Source organism: Opisthocomus hoazin, chromosome 8 (assembly GCF_030867145.1).
Source record: "Opisthocomus hoazin isolate bOpiHoa1 chromosome 8, bOpiHoa1.hap1, whole genome shotgun sequence".
NCBI lineage: Eukaryota > Metazoa > Chordata > Aves > Opisthocomiformes > Opisthocomidae > Opisthocomus > Opisthocomus hoazin.
This window is the reverse complement of record NC_134421.1, coordinates 64,306,997-64,329,453: the sequence shown is the minus strand read 5'-3', so window position 1 is coordinate 64,329,453 and position 22,457 is coordinate 64,306,997. Positions and strand designations below refer to the sequence as shown.

Sequence of the window (22,457 nt, the reverse complement as noted above, 5' to 3'; positions counted from 1 at the left end):
ATATCCCTTTTCACAAGTTTGATCTTGAAAGCTGTTTAATTTTCTAAGCTTTCATTTAAGACAATGAGAGTTGCAGGTGTATCTGGCTGGACAGAGTCTTATCTGAGTAGTCATCAGGGTACATGATCAGGTAGAGGACTGCTCATCATGCCCTGTGTTCGCATTGAGAACACTAGAGTAATATCTCTAATCTATGTAAAGAAATATTGTCTCATTTATGAAAAATTTGCCTTCAGAACAACATGGAAATAAACTGGGGGAAGCTGCCACAGTATCCTTTTGTGGCTAAATTAAACTGGAATTTAAAATGCAATTCTTTTAACTCCAGGACTGACTCAAAATTCAAATATATTGAATGTTTTATATTCTTGAAAATAAAAAGTGGCTTTATTTAGGACAAAAATAGTATTTCTAGTTCTGCTTTCATTCCTTTTCTAGGCTGATCACAAACAAGCAATGTTCTGAAACAGCAATCGGATGGATTTTCTTGGCGAGCGAAGCTTACTTTGCAAGCACCATTTCCACATTCCTATGCAGTACTGTGCTGAGTGTATCACAGTCAAAGAATGTATGCATGTTCACTGGCCAGTATGCAAAGCTTAGACAATAAAGACTTGCTCTGTCCATCATGATGCTCCTCTCTGTGACTTAATTTTCCCATTTGTTAAGTGACGCCAATCACATCCATGTACAAAGTACTTTGAACTCTACTGTTAAAAAATATTATGGAAAGCCTGGATATTAACATTATTGTCCACAGATATATAATCAATAGATTATTTATGAAGACAGCTCAGGAAGAAGTCAGTTGTGAAACTCATTTTCTAGTAAGAAACTTTTGATAGAAATTTTATCATCTAGGGAAAGAGCTTTAAGAAACTAGTTGCTTTCAGCTTCTGTTGACTTGAAACAAACCTAGTCGACAAATGGAACAAAACATATTTTCCTATTATTAAGTTCGCTTATCATCATGTGCACAATATAAATAACAATTTAAAAGAAAAAGAAATTGTGGCAATTTTGTTAGAGTAAATAAATATCCTCACTGAATACTAAATTTCTTGCCTTGGCTCAAAATATTTGTTCTCTTTTCTATACTTTAGGATATAAGTAAGATATCTCATAAGGTAAAATGGTCATGCTAAACCTTTTCGTGGGTAAGATAAATTCATATTGTAATATGGAATTTAAATCTCATTGGTTTGGAACACCCTTTTCTCAGGGAACATAGGACAAATTTGTAATAATGATTATGAATTTTGGTCGTTTAGTATTTCGATACCTTACGAGGCTGCATTCTCAGGTTAAAGATGCATATCAATTTCTGAAAATCACAGCATATATGGATGTCATATAAGGCATTCCAAGTGGATGCCATAGTGATAGACCTGTGCATGGACTTTCTCTGATATTTAGGACCAGTCGCCTTGCAGAAGACCAGCTGTGGCCTCTATGTGGCTGAGAAGGTGCTGCATAGACGAGTGAACATAACTGCTGGTATGGCACAAAAACTGGAACCTCCACCCCAAAATGGATGACGGCCCATTTGTTTTCATTAGCTCTGGGACAATCCCACTTCTCCCAGCATCATCTGCTGGGCCACATCCAAAAAATTGGAAAAATTATGCTTAGGGATAGCTGTGAGCATAAGCTAAAAACAATTTAGTTGCTTTTACCAAGAATGATTTTTCTTTCTTCAAAATAAAACAGTTCACCACAACATAGGCATAGGAATATAGTTCCTTTCCCCTAGTCCCAGTTCCGCTGCTTTGCAGACAGTCCTAAGGTACTCTTTGTAATGACTTCTTTTGATGCTTCATAACAGCAAAATGGTTTTCAGCCTCTCTGGCCTGCTGTGAGCCATGCTGTGCTCTGCACCATCTGCTCAAGAGTGCAGAAAGACCCCTGTGCTTGTCTCTTTCCTCCTTCCTTAGGTCTGATTCCAAGTTTCTGCAACATTACCCAGGATGATTTTCCCTTTCTCTGTGGAAGTGACTTTAGCTTGGATTATGTGCAGCTAAGCCTTAGCTCTCCTTGTCTGGTCAGTGTATTTCTTGACAAAATCAGTAATTACCCGGAAAACGATGAATATGTATTTTACAGATTTCATACTGTTCCCACTGAATTTAGAGGAAATATTTTAAGTGAACTGAGTGGAGACAGTGTTAGGCTTAAAACTAGCAACCGCATCCCTTCAAAAAAGCAAAACCAGAATAATGTTGTACGTACAATAAAAACCTGCAGTTTGACATGCCTGAGGGAAAGACAAGGAGACAACAATTTCCTGTAAGTTTTCTAGTTTCCATCAGTACATTCATTTTTTCCCATTAGCAGTTGATGTCCTAAGCAGTAGTTTTTCCCTTTCAGAAAATGTTAAGGAGGAAACTTATTTCCCTTCATCCCCATCTCATGATACATGGAGCATAAATATTATGATGTAAAGATTCGCATTCAAACCTCCTGGAGAGCCGGCTCATTTTGAAAATTGTTCCCAGGTGATTTGAGTCTCTTTCTTACTCAAAGATTATATGATTAGCATTTTAATGTCCCACAACTTTTTGCCTTGTTCCCTAAGAGGATATGAACATGAAGCCATGAAAGCTAAGCTGTTTGGTATTTATCACGCACACTCTGATTTTATTTCAGAGCTCTGGGATTTAAACAGGACGTCAGTCTTTCATAGCCCATTTGGATATCTTGGTCTTCATATAATGCTGCTGGATGAGTATCAAGAGCGACTGTTCGTGGGAGGAAGAGACCTCTTGTATTCCCTCAGTTTGGATCGAGTCAGCGACAACTACCGAGAGGTGGAGTAAAAAGCTGTATATATTCGTCACTTTGTGCCATGACGTGTAGCATGGAATATCAGAGTTTGCATGACTGGAAATGAGATAAAGGAGTTTTTGCAGATGTTTTGCACGTGAATTTTAAGCTCATGTTTATATTTAAGAAAAGTACATTAATTACCATTTTTTTCCTGGTAATAATCCATGAGGGTCACTCTAGGTGAAGAGACCTGCGGGACATGTAGCTATTTATCACTGTTATTCAGCATGTTTACAGATGTTTAGAGCACCTCACACTTAGCACTTACTTGATTTCTGTATGTCCACTCTATTATCAAGGAATAATTTCTCCCTGATATTTGTGGGGGACTTTTACACAGCAACAGAGAAAACATTAAAAAAAATATCAAAAATTTAACACATAATTCAGAAGAGGTATTTAATAGCAACATAAAGCACGCAGCTAATTTTTAGCCTTCTTTAGAAGCAGGGTTTTGCATCGGCTTTGAGGCAGAGTTGCTGTTAAGTAGAGACTGAGAGTGGTATTTGAAGTCTACTCAGTGGTCTGTGGGAGAAAGGTGGTTTAAGTCATAATCCTGCCAGAGAGCTTGGTACATCGTGGAAACCACAACTGATTAACAAACTGGCAATTGAAGTTGAGACACCAGAGTTTGAGCTGATGTGAGCCTTGGCTTCCTTACTCACTTCTGCCCTTGGCAGGTAGGAACGGAAGCCTGGATAGCAATGGAAGCTGGAGGAACATTGCTTCTGCCTCAAACATATTGACTCTGGGTAAATGATGTCTTGAAATACTTCTGTGTTTTCCTTAGCTACTTTTTGAAATTCTCACATTAATAAATGAATGAAAAAGTGAACAAATAAAGCTGCTCAGGAGAAATATGATTTTTCTTGATTTTCATACTGCAATGACCACTGATGTTTCAAATTCTGTTTTTTCTGCTCTCTTGTTGTAAGTGAACACCACTATTCTCATGCCAACACTCTGGTCAACTTGACCATAAGCAACCTTGTTTATCATCTCCAACTGTCATTAGCATGTTCCTCTACTGTGAACAGATAAAACATGATTTATCCTTTTTATAAACAGTTTGGGAAAGGCATTTCTAGATATGGGGAAACAGATGTGCCCAGAGAGACCATGTGAGAATTTATCTGTGCTTAAAAAAATAAAATATAATATTTTAACTCCTCAGAGAGAAATGTTACATACTGAGCTTTGCTCCTCCACAGTGAGATATGAGTTAACACCTTTCCCATTTGATAAAAATTATTAATGTCCTGTGATATTAGATCTCAGGGATATGAAAACATTTAGCAAGCAATTGTTTCTATAAAAAAGGCTTTTTTTCTCCCTCTCTTCTTCCCCATTTGGCAGTAAATCTATGTGAGGAAACTTGACAGGATAGAGCACTTTACACTTCTGTGCAACAACCATTGTCCCATCTGGACACACTTTGGAAGTCCATTGCACTCCTTCTTGTTTTTAAATGAACGAACAGCCATTTACTCTGAAACCATACTCTCTGTTTTGAGACCTGCATGCAGAGTATGACAAATTAAAGGAAGCTTTTCTTGCCTGCTTGCCTGCTTTTATGATGTGCAAAAGATGAGAAACTGAGCTTGACCTAGCATGTTTAGAAACATGACCTCACTGGGACTTCCTTAAATACAAATGTCATGATCCTTTTGTCTCTTCCCGGTGTTCACTCAGTACAGATCTCATTCAGTGATAGCTAGGGAAAACATGACTGTCTCACAGCACTATCAGCTGAAGTGTGGAATGAGATATTTCTGTTACATGAGAGCTTAATTACTGAGGTACACTGTGGGAAGTTCCTGGAATTGAGACTGGTTATTTCATTGCTACCAAAGCTCTCCATTAATCTTACTTTAACTATGTGTTTGTTAACCTTTGACCTTTTCTTTCAGATGGAAGACTTTAGCTTAATTAATCTAAAATATCGGTTATAACCTAATGAAAGTATAAGAGTGGAGGCCAGTTCCTGGGTTTTGTTCTCTCTCTGGTAACCAGGATGAGTCACTAGCTGGAAAAAAGATGTTTCATAAAGTTGGTAGCTTTGGGGCAGATTTGCATAGATCTTTTTTGTCTTCTGTGTTCTAGAACACAGTTTCTGTGGTTTAAATCATTGCCATCCCTTTTTCCACAATCGAATATGAATATGTTCTCTAATAACCAAAGTAAAGCCCATTCCCAGACAGAGATGTATCCTTTCTGCTGTAAAATGACCCAGTAATTCAGTTCTAGCAAGCCTATTAGAAGACCCCCAAAAGAAAAACAACAAAATGCTGAGTGAACACAAAATGCTTTTGCACTGAGACCTGTTGACTGCCAAAGTAATCCAGCATTTCCAGAAAAATCCTGTGATTAGTATTAGGTATGCATCCTATAAATCTGCATTTAATAGACCACATTTTTCCTTAAATTTCAATTGTCTTCAGCTTTCAAAAACAAAGCAGCACTCAGAAGGGTAGATTACGCCTTATTCACATAAGCTGTTAGGAGTTTTTGTAAATATCTACTAACACTGTATTAAGCTTGTATTATCCTGACCATTTTTCACACTCGGTAAAGATACATACAAAATAGGAAAAATCTTTCGGGGAAGATAACTACTACTTCCATTCTTGCATTGGCTGGGGAATCCAGAGGTTCAGGTTGAGCTCTTACCTGTGGCATGGAATTTTCATGTCATCTTGGACAAAGAGTTCTGCTTCTCCATTGGTCTAATTTTCTTTCCTTTGCCCAGTCTGCAGCTTTTTTTTGTAGTCTTTGTATCTGTCTTATAATACACAGAAATTACACAGAAATTTTCTTGCTTAGGTTTTTTAACATATATTACCATAAGTTTTTGAAACAAAGTTACTCATGCACTTTGGTTTCTATATGAATAATGCCCTAACAGTAGCAAGAATAAGGGAGAATATGAAGTGTGGAGATCAATATTTACAGAGAACTAAAGCTAGAGAAGTACTTGAAACCCTGTGTAAAGCCAAAGCTTTGGAGTTACCCTCCATGTGACCGTTGCTTTCCGTAAGATCTCATTCCCTCTGACACCACGTTAGGAATCGAACTTTACACGTATTTAGGATTTGGTCCAAAGTCTTTAAGGCTAGTAACGATCTAACACATTGATACAGAACTTTCTTTGATAAGTGGTGCCAAATTTATTTTAAAAAGCATTTCAACTCATTGAAATTGGTGCCAGAGCAGATCTTTGTTGACAGCAAACTTGAACCAATGCCACCACCACTGATCTAACAGCTCACAGAGAACGATGACCTCTGTTTCCACTTTTCTTCTCTTGTCAGAGTGAAAATAAACTGCACTTCCTATTTGTCCACAAACTCCTTATAGCTAGTCTTTCTTCCTAGCTTCTGCCTCAAAGGGCTTATGAAGGACTTGCTCTGAAGAGAAGTCTTCCTACTTCTGTAAACAGGCTTTTGCAGGCTGGTTTCAATGTGCTTTTTTCAATCTGAGTTATCTCCAGATTAGGATTTATGTCTCTGTTGTATTAAACTATAGAGCCTGCATAATAGATCCTGTCTTTAGGGAAGCTAGCTATATTTCCACTTCAGAGCGGGCTGAACACAAGTCTGCTAGAGCAGGGTTTACTTGTATCTCCTTTGAGTACTGTGTAGGAATGTATATATATTCACACTGAAATAAGAAGCATGTAATTTATTGGTGAGTTTGACTATCCATTGGAATTACCTTCCAAGAGGCAAGGTGGCTATATATTTGTTGATGCATATATACAATATCCAGTCATAACTAGATATTTTCGCAGAATTTGTGCTTCAGCCAGACACAAGTTATGTGTTAATTAAGCACTATTTATTAACTTAAACCAGGGGTGGGGTAGCTGAATTGCTTAATTGCTCTGTCACCTACTAGAGTTCAGACCAGTCACACAGTAGTCTGTTTTGGTCTGAAGTGCTACAAAGCTCATACAATTTCTTGAAATTAGTTTTCATTAGACATGGTATACAGTTTTCTGAGGTTAGTGACTGAATATGAAAGCTGTTTGGAGATACTAATTAGTATTCCATCTCCAATTAAAGTTTTCTCCCTATCTGAATTTTCACAGTAGCTGTTGTCTATGCAGACTTATAATTATATTTTTTCCCATGAGGAGTACATTTAAAAGTAGCTTTTCCCTGTCTTTTAAATACAGCAATAAAATTACATCATCCAGGTCTCAAGGATGATAATATTATGGTGCAAGATGAGAAAACATTTCTAAATGAGCAACTTAAAAATTTACTTCACAATAACCTGCAGGGGTGAAAAGTTTTGAAAGATTATGTCCAAGCCAATAATCATCCCAAGCATGCAGACCAGTGAAATGTTTGTTAGTATGAAGTTATTGCAATCTAGATGCACACAAAAATTTCCCAACAATATTTATTGACAGCTTGCCAAAAGATTGTAATCCTAGCAAAGAATCAATTCAAAGTTAAAGCTGATTGTTGTCAAAACTTTGAAGCATAAATATCAGGAAAAACAATATATGGCATGTTAAAGGCTACCATTACAAGTGGTTAATATCTGGATTTCCACGCAGTGCAGACACGTCCTGTGTTATTCTAGTTAAGTAAAACAGCAATAATTACACAAATATGATTAGGTACAGTAAGTAAACCTTAGTGAAGTATTGCTATCTTGAGCCAATTACTACAGATTTCTTTGCAGATGATCATAACAGACTGAGCAGCTCTTCTCAGTTGTTTTAACTGAGCTAAGAAATCCTCATAATGATTTCTAGATTAAAAACAATAAAATATTATTTTTTATGTTTTGCAGAACATATTTTACTATACATATTTTTGTCTGTTCTGCTTAGACCCCGAGATGCATGTAAAATTGAAATTTGAAACTTGGTATGACAGTAAAATCTGACATGCAGAGGAGTTTTTAATCTCTAGTCTAAAATGGTTTTGAAGAGATCAAAATCTAATCATAGAACCATAGAATCATAGGTTGGAAAAGACCTCTAAGACCACCGGGTCCAGCCATCCACCCAGCACCACCATTCCTACTAAACCATATCCTGAAGTGTCATATCTACACGTTTTTTAAACACCTCCAGGGATGGGGACTCCATCACCTCCCTGGGCAGCCTGTTCCAATGTCTGACCACTCTTTCAGGAAAGAAATTTTTCGTAATATCTAATCTAAACCTCCCCTGATGCAACTGGAGGCCATTGCCTCTCATCCTAGTGCTGGTTACTTGGGAAAAGAGACCAACACCTGCCTCACTACAACCTCCTTGCAGGTAGTTGTAGAGAGCAACAAGGTCCCCCCTCAGCCTCCTCTTCTCCAGGCTAAACAGCCGCAGCTCCTTCAGCCGCTCCTCATCAGAGTTGTTCTCTAGACCCCTCACCAGCCTCGTTGCCCTTCCCTGGACATGCCTCAGCACCTCAATGTCCTTTTTGTATTGAGGAGCTCAAAAATGAACACAGTACTCCAGGTGTGGCCTCACCAGTGCGAAGTACAGGGGCACGATCACCTCCCTGCTCCTGCTGGCCACATTATTCCTGATCCAAGTCAGGATGCCGTTGGGCTTCTTGGCCACCTGGGCACACTGCTGGCTCATGTTCAGCTGGCTGTTGACCATCACCCCAAGGTCCTTTCCTGCCAGACAGCTTTCCAGCCACTCCTCCCCAAGCCTGTAACATTGCATGGGGTTGTTGTGACCCAAATGCAGGACCCGGTATTTGGCCCTGTTGAAACTCATACCATTGGCCTCGGCCCATTGATCCAGTCTGTCCAGATCCCTCTGCAGAGCCTTCCTATCTTTGAGCAGATCGACACTCCCAACCAACTTGGTGTCATCTGCAAACTTACTGAGCACTCAGTCCCCTCACCCAGATCGTTGATCAAGATGTTGAACAAGACCTGACCCAAAACTGAGCCCTGGGGAACACCACTTGTGACTGGCTTGTTTATGTTAAACCTCATAATCTTCATAAAAGCTATGAGACCTAAAAAGTTATTTCTGCTTAGAAAAGCTTCTTCAGACTCCTATGTATTACTGAAACCATAGTTCAGACCCATATTCTTAGGCAACTAGCATGGACTTGCCTTAGAGGTAGGCAATTTGCTATGAGCATCTAAGACAGATTTCTACATCTCTGCACAAACTGTACAAAAGGTACAGAGGTGTCTGCCTTTCTTATTCCTTCTGTTAAGCCTTTTTGTGCTAAGACAAACCATGATAAATATTCCAATAGGGAATACACATGTGGCTGAACAGACACAGAACAAGGGCTTCTTTTGGAGAAGGATTCGTGCAGGAGTTGCTTTGGAAAGCAGATACCTAGCAGCAGTGGTAGATATAGTGACAGAGAGTAACTTCTGTTACACATTAGCCTTGTGTTTAGAGCAATTCACTCAGGAAGCAAAGCACTCTGTCTCCTCTGCAAGGTATTTGTGCACACATCCCCTGCTTCTCCTTAGATCATGGAACAGATCCTCCTGGAAGACATCTGAAAACATACGGAAGACAGGGAGATAATTAATGACAGCCAGCATGGGTTCACCAATGACAAATCATGCCTGCCCAAGCTAGTAGTCTTCTGTAATGGAAAGGCTACATCAATGGACAAGGGAATAGCTATGGAAGTCATCTACCCTGACTTCTGTAGAGGCTTTTGATCTGGTCCTCCACAACATTCTTACCTCTAAATTGGAGAGATATGGATTTGATGAATGGACTATTAGATGGATGAGGAACTATCTGGATTGCCATGTCCAAACAGCTACAGTCAATGGCTCAACATTCAAGCAGAAACCAGTAACAAATTGTGTCCCTCAAGGGCCTGTATGGGGACCAAGACTATTTAATATCTTCATCAGCAACAGAGAAAGTGTGATTGAGTGCATCCTCAGCAAGTTTGTGGATAACACCGAGTGGTGCAGTTGATTCTCTAGAGGGAAGGCATGCCATCCAGAGGGACCTTGATCGGCTTGAGTAGTGGGCCCATGCAAACATCATGAAGTCCAGCAAGGCCAGGTGCAAGGTCCTGCATGAGGGTCGGGGCAGTCCCTAATATCAGTACAGACTAGGTAATGAATGGATTGAAACCAGTCCTGCAGAGAAGAGCTTGGGGATATTGGTGGATGAAAAATTGGGTCATGACTCAGCAATGTATTTTTCCAGCCCACAAAGCCAATCATATTGTGGGCTGCATCACAAGAAGCATAGCCAGCAGGGTGAGTGAGGGGATTCTGCCCCGCTGCTCACTCTCCTGAGATGCTACGTGGAGTCCTGCATCCAGCTTTGGGGCCCCCAGTACAAGACAGACATGCACATGTTAGTGTGGGTCCAGAGGAGGACCACGGAAATCATCAGGGGCATGGAACACTTCTGCTATGAGGACTGGCTGAGAGAGCCTGTTCAGCTTCAGGTTGTTCAGCTTGAAGATGAGAAGGCTCCAAGGAGACCTTAAAGCAGCATTTCAGTATTTAAAAGGGACTGCTAAGAAAAAAAGAGACATTTTACCACGGCCTGTAGTGACAGGACAATAGACAAAGGTTATAAACTGAAATGGTAGATTTAGATTGGACATAAAGAAGAAATTTTTTATGATGAGGGTGGTGAGACACTGGAACAGGTTGCCCACAGAAGTTGTGAATGCCCCCTCCCCGGAAGTGTTCAAGGCCAGGTTGGATGGGTCTTTGAGCAATCTGGTCTAGTGGAAGGTGTCCCTGTCCACAGCAGAGAGGTTGGAACAAGATGACCTCTAAAGGTCCCTTCCTACCCAAACCATTCACTGACTCTATGATTCATTCTATAATTCTAGCTATAGACCAAATTCTTGTTTCTTATATTGCAGCTGCTTTTCCTTTTCAACATTTCAGAAAAAGCAGACACTGTGTTACCTCTTTGGCTTTATTCTCTTGATTCTCTTTATGCATTTAATTCAGTATGTCTTAAGGGGAAAATGTACATCTAAAATATTTTCAATACCACCAGGACTAAGTATCCAGGTACAAAAACAATCTGCTACACAAAATATTTAATATTAGGTTACAGAGTCAAATGTTTTATTCCCCCTGTGGTTTCCCTGTTTCTAACAGACACCTACACATGATACGGGCAAAAGCTCACATTTCAGCCTGCCTAGTCAGAATATCTCTTTGGGAAGTGGAAGCTGTGACATCATAACTTTTAAGCTCAGGAGATGCTAGATTTCACATCTAAATTCTAGGCTCTTGCGTTATGGAGAGACTGTTGCCTATTCAATCCTTGACCAGTGAGTAAAGTAAATGACTGTGGGCCTTGAGCGTTGCATTGGATGAACCAGCAAAGATCTGACCAGGGTGACTGGATGAGTACCCTCACATGAGTTCAGCAGAGTTCAGGTACCTCCCCAGACTACACAGCAGCAGTATAGAGACTAGGGGAGACTTAGTTCTGAGCATACATAGATGACTGTAAGACCATCTGATTGAAAACAAATATTCTGATTAATCTTAGGTTCCTTTAAGGATTTAGATAGTGTCTGAACATAGGTCATCTGCTTCAGGCACTAAGACATAAACACTAACAGGCTGCTGAAGTTGACAAGAATAAGTTACAGCTGACCTCTTGCCTTTAAGCACTAGGCCTCCGGGATTTATAAACTATGCTCACTTTTCTTGAAATTTACTTTTCTTATAATTTATCCCCAGATTTCTTGGGTTAGAATTATTACAAGAAAACTAAGTAAAAATAGAGGAAAAAAAGCCTAGCAGAAGAATAATTCAATTTTAAAATATTTTATAGATAGAAGAAAAATTTATGACTAGCCTATTGGAAAAAATGTCTTAATTATGACGTCCATTTTTTTGATATTTAGTTGGTTTCCGCTAAGCCTGATATTAGTGGAGTAAATATGTATTTGTTTTCACTTTTAAAGTTTCTAAGAAATGAAGTAATCATTCTAGTCTGCTCAGTCATTTTTTAACATTGTTTTCATCTAAACTAGTCATGCATCTGGAAGAAAACATAAATTTTTTACAGTAAGTAGCTGAAAAAAAATCTCAGTTCTGTAATCTGGCTTCACTTCTAGTAATTGACTGTGAAGAGTTGCTCCTACTCCCATGAGGTTATTTGCTGACCCTCATTAGCTTTACTGAAAACCGTTTTCTTTCCTAAGTGTCACTTAAAGCAGGAAATCAGTAGTTCAAAAATAATATTTCATGCTGAAAGTCACTGACAATTTAGCAGAGATGCTTCTACTGAATTTGTATATAATGTTCCATACATTAACTACTTTTAAATTCTGTTGACTAGTATTGTTTGCTGAGTTACCCAAAGAAAAACAGTTATGTTTCATCAAAAGTATTTCTAACCTTCTTGTAAATTTTACTGATATTTAAAAATAGAACTGGAATATGTTACTTGAGAGCTGTTCAAATTTTAACAGAAACTTGATTAATCTTTATAACTTACAACAAAAATTGTGTATATGGTATGAAGAGCCAAGTATAAAGACGAGTGCAAAGTCATGCACCTGGAAAGACACAACCAAAGAGCCCCGTACAGGCTGGGCTCGGTGTGACTGGGGAGCAACCTTGCTGAAAGTAACCCAGGGGGTCCTGGTGGGCGACAAATGGAACACGAGTCAGCAGTGCTCCGCGGCAGCAAGGAAGACGAAAGGAACCCTGGGCTGCATTCCCAAGGGTGTTATTAGCAGAGATACTGGCATGGTCATCCCACTTCATGGGAACAAGAGTGGTCAGTGCTTGTCAGGCCTCACTGGGAGAGCTGTGTCCAGTTCTCATCCCCATTATTCAAGAAAGATGTGGACAAACTGGAGAGGGTCCAAAGGAGGGCCACAAAGATGATCAAAGGGCTGAAGAACCTGCCCTATGAGGAAAGATTGAAGGAGGAAGGTCCTTTCTCCCTGGAGAGAAGTTTTAAGGGGAACTCATAAAAGTATTCCAGTATTTAAAGGGCAGCTAAAAGAAAGACGTAAGCTTTGTCTTCACAAGGAGCCACAGGGAGAAGACAAGGGGCAATGGGTACAAGTTACACTAGGAGGTAATGAAGATTTTTTTTTTTTAATGAGAACAATCAACCACTGAAACAACCTCCTGAAGGATATAGTGCAGTCTCCATCATCAGAGGTTTTAAAAATGTGATGGGACCGGGTGCTTGATAATCTCATCTAGGCTCGCTTTCCCATGAAATGTTGGACCAGATGATCATTCAAGGTACCTGCCAATCTGGGCTGTTCTAGGATTCTATAATTCTGTTCTATAGGTCTTTCACTTATGAAAAATAGTGGAAAAGTTGGATTGACATGATCAGACTCTCAATTGAATAAATGTCTGGGTTTTTTTTTTCCTCAGATCCATTGGTCTAGTACACCTCTGCAGGTGGAAGAATGCATAATTAAAGGAAGAGATGCTGTAAGTATCACTAATTAAAAATCAAATGTACTTTAATTACACCAGTAGCTGATCCAAAACAAGGCATCCTTAAACTTCAGGAGATCAAAGCACAGATATAAATCTAAGTGTTACAGTTTAAAAACTTGTAACTACTCTGAACACACTAAATTATTAATTTAATTGCTTTCAAAATGTCTCATAAATGGGCGAAGAACACTTTAGTTCATCTGAACTTTCTCCTAATTCTTGTTCTGGGGATATCAAAGAAGGTTCCTTAATAGTTCTCCTTTCCTATTTCTATTTCCCTTTCTTTTCATGCTCATAGGATACCTTCTCCTTTCAAACTTTTTCCCATTCTAATCTATCTTTAAAATTCGCATTTCAAAAAAGCAGCTAAAATATTAGTGTTTATAAAATATATTAGAATTTGTTTTGTTCTATAAGTTTTTTTGGTATGTTGATAAAAATATTCTGTTTTAATGAGCCCCAAAACTTTTCTGTTCTTGTGATTCGGTGTTTTGACTGTAATCAGTTCCTGGGGAAAGACCTGAAAGCTCAATGACATACAGCAGCTGATATCATTGGCACCACAGGATGAAAGTTCTTCTGGACGAGAGTTCTCTAATTTTGCAGTGCACCAAGCTCATTATCTGCACCTCATAAACACAAAGAAAGTACAACACCCAATAAATACCACAGCTGACAGAGCTCACCACTGTATCAAAAGATTAGAAAATGATGATAGTTTTATAGCAACAGCGACAGGAACATAGGACATAGGAGGATGCATGCAGAGTTTTCCCACATGAACACAGCAAACAGGCAGCCTTGATGATAACCACAACATATTGCCAGTGCAGATCAGCAAGCTATAAAGATTCTTGTTGAAGTACAAGCAAGAGAAGTGTCCACATCAAGCGAATCAATGAACCAGATTGGAAAATAATAATAATAACAACAACAACAACAACAACAGTAACGATACATTAATGCATAATAATACACAGTCATACAACGTAATACTATACTCCTTACACTCACCTGGCCTAGAAATGATCCTTTTTGGGGCATTTTAAAAAGTCATTACATTTTTCTGGATACTTTTACACCCTTGAGAATTTCAGATGGCTTTGGTTGAAAATGGTATTTTTCTACATTATCCAAACCTTGCGGTCATATAAAATGAATTCAAAAACTATATTTTTTTAGCTTTACTTAATACTACCACTTAACATAGGCTGTTATCACAGCTAAAGTTCTGTCATCTTTCCTTCACCATTTCATGATGGGATTTATTTTCTGATACTTTGACAATATTATATGGGTTATATAAATACAGAAATAAGTATTGTTGTTCCAATGTAATAGCAAGGTACCCCCTTTGGACTCTTGAAATTCCCTAAAATTCAAAATCTTTTGTAATCTGGTCTGTTATTGTATGTCTTCATATTTGCTTTGTAATGATTGTGATCATTTTAAAAACTTCATATTTCCCACTTCTCTCTTCATTGAGAAAGTTGTGATTTTTAAAAGAAAACCATAAAATTTTTAAATAATCACAAGACTCCAGGATTAGTCTTTAAGAAAAAGATGGTAAACTTGTAAAAGCTGGAAATATTGTAATACCAGACAATATTTAGATCCTCACGACTATGTGAATTACTAAGACTAATTCATTCCAGAAAAAACGTAGTAATTTTCATTAGCAAGCTCAGTATTAAGAAAGCTAAATTGGCCAAGCTGAAAGGACTACAAATTAGAATGCAATCTGTTTCTATTACTTTTCATCTCCATTTTTTGTAGCCATAAACTAATATTGGCTTCATGGCATAATGTCTTAAAATCAACCTTTTTCCATTTCTTAAGTTCTGAATGCTATTTTTCACAGTGTAAAGTTTCAGAAAAAAAAATATTCATCAGTGTTCTTTCAAACCTTTTTGCTAATTTCCATGTCGTTTCCTTCTTTTATTTCCTTTGCAAAAGATCTGTTACTCAGTGCGTAGAAGTAGTTTTAGTAGAACTGAAAAGGTTGTAATAAGCATCTCTGTGTTGAGCTATTTCATGTGTTCTCTGCTCCCTCTTTCTATATGATAGAACGGGCCACTTTTATAAGCTCTCGCTACCTTTATAAGTTGTCAGTTCATCTTGTAGCTGTAAATCTGTAAGTAGTGTAGCCATAAACACAATTTCAGAGAGCTTGTAACAGACTTAACAGGACAGTTAGAAAAGCTTCGTCTTTAACAACATGTGTGTCGTCTTAAGCTCAGGTCACAATGTTCTAATTCAGATCAAGTCAAAGAAAAAATCCTGCTCTTTTCCAGTGTGCCAGGAAACACACTGCTGGCCTGTGGTGTGAGAGCTTTTGATCCTTTCAATTATTTTTTCAGAACTGGAGATCACTCAGATGTAGAAATCAAATTCTGTACTGATGACTAATTCCTTCACACGAAGAAGTTTCAGATGAATAAAATTCCACAAGTCTAATAATATATCTGTAGAGCCTCCTAAAGACAACCACAACATTTAATTAATAAATACAGTAGGAAGAAAACTTACTTTAATGTTCCCTGATTGAGGTATCTCTTCCTTGTTATGCGTACAGGACATTATTATCTCAGCCAGCAGCAATACCTAACTGTCTGACACTTGCCAGGATAGTACCCTTTTCATTTGTTTATGAATGATAAAGTCTAGCCATTTGGAATGACTTTTCTCTGTATATGGTATCTGCCTCATCCTGTTTTTTCTGTGGAAAATTTCAGGCATTTCTCTGAAGGTGCATAGGAGATAAAACGTGTAATACTCGGCCTTTTAAAAAAAATCCTAAGATCTTTCTTCCTTTACAGTGCTTTTCAGACTAAGATCAAGAGCTGCAGGCATATGTGGATAAAAAAGGCAACCAAGGAGTAAAGACCAGACCACCTCTGATAGAGAACAGAAGGGATAAGTCAGGAAGGTCATACTTGGAGGGGAGGGAGAATGAGGAACAACATCAGCGCCCAGTAAAGCATCTATTTAAAAACTGCAAAGCATCAGAAAATCCCTGTGTATTACAATTCTACTATCACTAGTCAGCAAATGTTTGTGAAAAGTACATATAAAGTGGATGCCTCTGTCTTTGAGTGCTGACACATGTATAAAGGATGACATCCTACTAATCTCAACTCATTCTTCTCTCAATTTTTTTCAAGTAGTAGGTTTTTTCCAGAGGGTCTAAAAATGTTTTCCAGGTGAGAGACCATGTGGATGCCACATGAAAGAAGACCTTTTTTTTTTCAAATCTCCTTTTTAAAAAAATGAATAAATTAGTTAAGAATTAAGAAATTCCAAAGTAAGATATTGCAAGGTTGGTATGTCCTTTGCATATACATAATATTTAATTACACATAAGGTTACATATCAGTGTAGGTTACCTCCTTCTTTCAATTAGCATGATACATGTTCGAGATGAATGATTAAGGAGAATCTTGTAGCAAAGGAGATATCTCCTTATGATCCTTATTTATTTGTTGGAGCAGCTGGAACACTTACACTGAATGACACAAAGGTTTGAAGAAAGAAGAAAGATGGTTTCTTAGTTTTGAACCCAAGGTGGATTTACAAGAGCTGATTTCTGCCTATGGTTCTGTTGCAGACTCTTTCTCTGTGGCACAAAGTTCTTGCAGACAGTCAGTAAGACCCAGAATTGTTCTCATGTAAATATAGCAGTCTGAAAACTACAGTAGTCATCAGTGAAGGACATCAGTTTTCAAAAAGGAAATTCCTCCCTTCTGTTTCACACATTCATTTAAGGATAGAATTAACTGCCTTTTGGAGATGTCTGATTTTCTTCATTGATTATTGAAAAAGCCTAGAAGAATAACATAAATTACATATCTAAATTTTAGAACAGCTAAAGTTAGCTAAGATTAATCCCTTTATAATTGTCTTCTTAAACTTGGTGTGACTGCCTTAAAACCCACGGTCTGAGTTTCAGAAATGTTGAGCAATTAATTGAAATGAGCAGAAATTTTGTTCCAAGCTTAGAAATCATTGCAAAATGTTAAATACCCTGTAAAACCAAATCTCAGGAGTCCCCAAATCAATGGATGCTTTTACCTCACTGTTTCCATTTCTAGTTTAGCACAGGAAGGATAATGACCCCACATCTCAAAAGGATGTTTGAAAAATTTTTATTGTAACATTTATGAAGCTGAAAATACACTAATGAGTCCCAGGCTATTGCCCTGGGGGAAATGAATAATTTCTTCTTCAATGGATGGTTTGAACAGTGGAAACAGATAAAGCATGAGGCTACACAACATAAAAAAAAATTGATTGGCAATTAATTACACAAGAAATTAATGCTGCAGTGGTCTTATGGAAAAAATGTAAGTGAAAAAGTGTAATTTTTCTTGAGATAAAATTTAGTAAACTTGAGAGGGAAGCTGTTTGCTGACTATTCACATCTCATGGTCTGAGTCTAATGTCTAGTGCATCTAATAATACTTAGTAAAACAAATATTTGGAGTTGCAGAATATCTCTGAAATTAAAGAAGCACAAAAGTGTGTTTTATAAGTTAATAACTCCTAACTGGCTAATTGCCTGAAATAAATTGTGATAAATCAGTGCTGTAAACTGACATTTTTCATGTCAAAAGTGTCCATCCATGAATTTGGTGGCACTGAGGTACTAGCATGATGTGGGAGCAATAAAATGTTCTATTTAAAAGGACAGAAAGTTTCAGTATGCAAAGTTTTACCTAAGTGCACTTGAGATATTTAAAAAACATATTTTTTTAGAAAAATGCTGATATTTTCCTGTGTTTGTTTTTTATGTAAACTAGGATGAATGTGCAAATTACATCCGTGTCCTTCACCGATACAACAGAACGCATCTTCTGGCTTGTGGAACAGGGGCTTTTGATCCACTCTGTACTTTTGTTAGAGCTGGACATCCATCAGAGGTAAGATAGCTGTTTTACAGTAGTGGTTCCTTTGGTCTAGATTCCAACAAAGCCTTTATGGTCAAAAATAAATATTTGAATTTAAGTGCTCAGAGTTCTCATACAAACCATGCAAGAGATATTTTTGCTGATGAAATGTAATGCTGGTCTAAAATTCAATTTGCAACTAGAGGAACTCACTAATGATTGAAATTATATTCTGGAGAATTATACAAGGAACTTGAAGTTGTTTTCATCTTAGAATTTTGTTACTAGATTAAGCTGATAAAGGAATTCTTACAAAAAATTATTAAATATTTTGGGATTTTGGCCTAAATCTGTTTTTTAAAAAAATAAAACAATATACTGTACAACAAAATACAGGTTAGTTTTATGGGAGATGGAATACCTTAATAATTCTTTGTTAAATTCAACTTCTTAGTGTTGCTCATGTGCAGAAGGTGTGTTAGCTCCTTAATGACACTTGTAGCTGAGTGAAATAGTTCTGCAGTGGAGATCATGAAGTGCACAACATAATCAATATTGTCAACATATTTCTTATGCAAAAATAGAATTGTCTGGATTTTTTCAGAAATCTGGATCATTTCTGTCTCAGTTCTATTAAGTAAGGGTTAAAGAATGAGTAAAAGTACGAATCTCTCATTTTAAATTAGTGTATAAGCCTTCTTAGGAATTCAACCTAACCCTGATTATATGCAACCTGTGTGTTGTTATACATAGGACAAAATTCTGACTGGTTGATGCTGCTTACATCCTGCTTCCTCACATCCTTATTTCATCACACTCTCATTGCCAGTCAAAAAAACACATAGAGTTTATGAATAGACCTTGAAATTCCTGACATAGAAAAGCCTTCTTGAAATGCTGAATTTCTACAGCTGTCATCAGATTGAATTTGTGGACAATTTATAAATTATATTACTAGGTCTGGACCTTGGAACTACAGACTTAATGAAAATTGGACACTCAAAGTTAACCCTTATCCTATAGTCAGATCTAGTGAAGAAATAACTTATTCAGTTATAAGGTAAAGCAACTGTGCACCTCCAACTGGTGTCAAAATCAGAAGCGTTTGAGAAGTTAAGAACACAGCACAGCACTTACACTTGAAGTTATCTGAATTGCAGAAATACACAGTCTTCGAAAATTGGAGGGAACTAAATAATAAGCAAATTGAAAACAAACCAACTTTGCATGTCTTTGCTCCCCTCGTAAACCTCCTGTCAGGCTTCCCAGTACAGTTTAAAGGAAGCAATGTCTGCATATTCAGGAGCACTATTTAAGAAAGCATAAGCAACAGGCTGATAAAAATAGAAACCAAACAAACAAAACATGAGAAACAAGAGTTGTATATAAGAATGTGTAGCCCATGATCCTCCCCTTACGTATCACTGTCCTTTCTTCCCTTCTTTTTGTTTATTATTCTCCCTTGTCAAACTGACGTTCTAAAATTTTACCCTCACAGATATCATGGGAAAATTACCATTTTTCTGTTTGTGTAGACCAACAGGAAATATATTTGCTACACTAAGAAGCAGCTATATTAGTTTCTGTTATCTGCAAAGCTGACCATCAGGGTTGAAAAAGAGAGGTGCCATTCTTATGGTAGGTTAAAAATAACGCATGCTATGTGATTGAGTGGGCAAATCGTAGTTTGTTTTCTTTGGCTGATAAGAACATCATGTAGCTGCAGGAAGTGAAGGGACCAGATCCTTTCTCAGCAAAGTGAAGTTCAGTCTCTATTTGCTGATCTCTGTGTTTGCCCAGAGTATCCGGATCCAATGACTTCCTATTACTGTCCCCCATTTCTTCCACCTCAGCTCTCTGTCCTCTTTCTTACTGTCTGATTGTGGAGGAAAGGAGAGTAACAGACGAAATGGTCTTAAAAATATAAATATACTATTCCATTTCTGAAAAAGACTCAAACACCTTTATTAAAAAAACAGTAAAACTTTTAATTTGAACAGTAAATGCTTGTTTATAATAGGCAGTTAAATGCGGTTCATAATATACAGGTGGCTGAAAGCAACAGTTTTTAGATATTATTGATATTTTTTGTTAAGTATATTGAACTTCAATAGAAGTTGCAGAACTTTGTTCTGCAAACTCAGTTGCTTCTGAACAGAATCTCTTTCAGAAGCACAAGGTGTATTTGAGGCTTATATACATTTGAACAACAACACTTTGTTGACTTGTTGATGTGTAAAGGGTGGGAGGTAAAAAGGGAGCCCTTGTAACAGACTTCTATGTATCTGGACACCCAGATAACACAGCATATGAGGCTAGATTTACTCGTCCATACAGAACTATGAATCAGCAGTCTAAACACAGAGGAAGTACTTGTTCTGTGGTCAGTGACCTGAGCCATAAGTTTCAGTAGTGCTTCCTGAGATGATGATGAAGGGAAGATGCAACACTCTCAGTAAAAACTGCAGGGTTCTTAAGTTACAAACTGTATATAAATACAAATCAGAGATATAGGTGTTTAAGAACACGATAGAATAGCAAGACTATATTTTCTACAGCCTTATCTCTTGCATTTTAGTGAGCAGGCCAAAGAGAATCCATCTGTTGGAACAAAATAATCAGCTGAGGCTCTCATTCTTGTTGCTCACTAATCCCACGTTGCAGGAAAATTCATTTTGTTGTTGGCTTGCATCAAAAGTTTGACAAAGTTATCCATTTCTGAATAGCTTTTTGGTAAGAAAATCAAGCATTACCTTTTTCAATTTGAACAGCGAGAATATCCCAAAGTCACAATCATAATCATACTGTATGGTATCCTGATCTGGTATTTAACATGGTTTTGTGAGGTGCAATCCAGCTTATGAAATGGTGCCTCCTGTATAAAGTCTTCTATTGTTATGCAACTACAAATTCATACTTTCTTATCAAAATCAGATTTGAGCTGTGTCTTGCAGAACTGAGCTTTTGTCAACAAATAGTGAAGCCAAAAGCAGATTTTTGTCTCCAAAAATGGGCAGAATTTGACTGCCTCATTGGCAAATCATTATTTCTTGGAATTCACTGAAAATCAGAACTTCTAAGTTTCTCAAAAAACACAGTGAAAATGTCCTTTCTCCTAACCAGTCTCTCTAGAAAATATTAACTTACAATATAGTAATTGAAATGGGATTTGAAATCGTCACAATCAAATTTTACTATGATATATTATACATGTTTAAATGCTTCTTTCGTCCTTTTCATGGTTTGTAGAAACTTAGTGATACTATGTATTTTGTCTTAACATAATTACACTTGAATATGTTGATCATATACAAAAACATGCAATAAATACTGGATTTATTGAATTCTACCTCAAACTTGTGTTGTACCACCAGAGTCTAACCAAATGTAATTTTCTAAATCAAATGATTTATAAATTCTATGATACAGTATACATCCATTTGAGAGATTAAATATTAAACAGTTTACTGTAGGCATTCTCTTGTAATATTGGCTCATTTATATTGCTTTGGAATTTCAGGCTGTTCACAACAGTAAAGCTGTTGCCAGACATTACCTTTCTAAAAATATACAAGTAAGTCACTGACAGCAACATACAGCTTTTTATCTTTTTCTCTCTTTCTAATTACTTTGACTCTGATTAATGTTGCTTTCTCAAATTTGAATATTTCAGTAAATTACCAAATATTTTTCTGTCATTTAGAAATATATTAGAAAATGGGAAAAATAGGAGTGCTGTCTTTGCAGACAGAACAACTATTTGTGTGTGCAAAAGTACATATTACAAAATCTTGCCCAAAAAGACATAGGCAAGTTAATTGTCAGCCAGTGAGTTCAATATCACTGACTTCATGAAATGCTTCCAAATGTCAAAAGTCCATGCAGGTCAGAAGAGGCTGGGTTCCTCCAGTTTCTATTTGTCTAACATCCCAAAATGAAGGAGAGTTCATTGCAATAAAATCAACATGTTTTTTTCTGAAGAAAGAAGAGTCAGACACCCTCCACCCCACATGTCCTATGATGAATTGATTATACATCTTTCCCATGTGCTCTGTGAGAAAAAAAATTGAGAGGTCTTCAAACCCAATATAGAAGATGAAAAAAAATGCTGAAAAAAAAGTTACGTTGTTTCCATTCTCACAAAATCGACATTTGTCACTCCTGTTGCCTTTGATGCCAACAATGGGGGCAAAGCATCTGCACGAAGTCTCTTCCGCTTGCCTTTATATCAACTTCTCAGTTTTGGTAGTAGAAGATGGTTACTGGAAGAAGTGTTTTCTGTCTCAGTCTATGTTTTTCCACATCTAGCTACTAATAAAACAGTATTCCACT

At 37.3% G+C, this 22,457-nt stretch overlaps 1 protein-coding gene across 1 annotated transcript in view; it reads left to right on the top strand.

Annotated features, from left to right (window-relative positions):
- SEMA3E (semaphorin 3E) overlaps positions 1-22,457 on the top strand; it is a 151,511-nt gene that overhangs the window by 75,355 nt on the left and 53,699 nt on the right. The window contains exons 2-4 of the mRNA XM_009943572.2: positions 2,647-2,807; positions 13,171-13,230; positions 18,039-18,158. Coding sequence (XP_009941874.2) covers positions 2,647-2,807; positions 13,171-13,230; positions 18,039-18,158 — 341 coding nt within the window. The remainder of the gene's footprint in view (positions 1-2,646; positions 2,808-13,170; positions 13,231-18,038; positions 18,159-22,457) is intronic.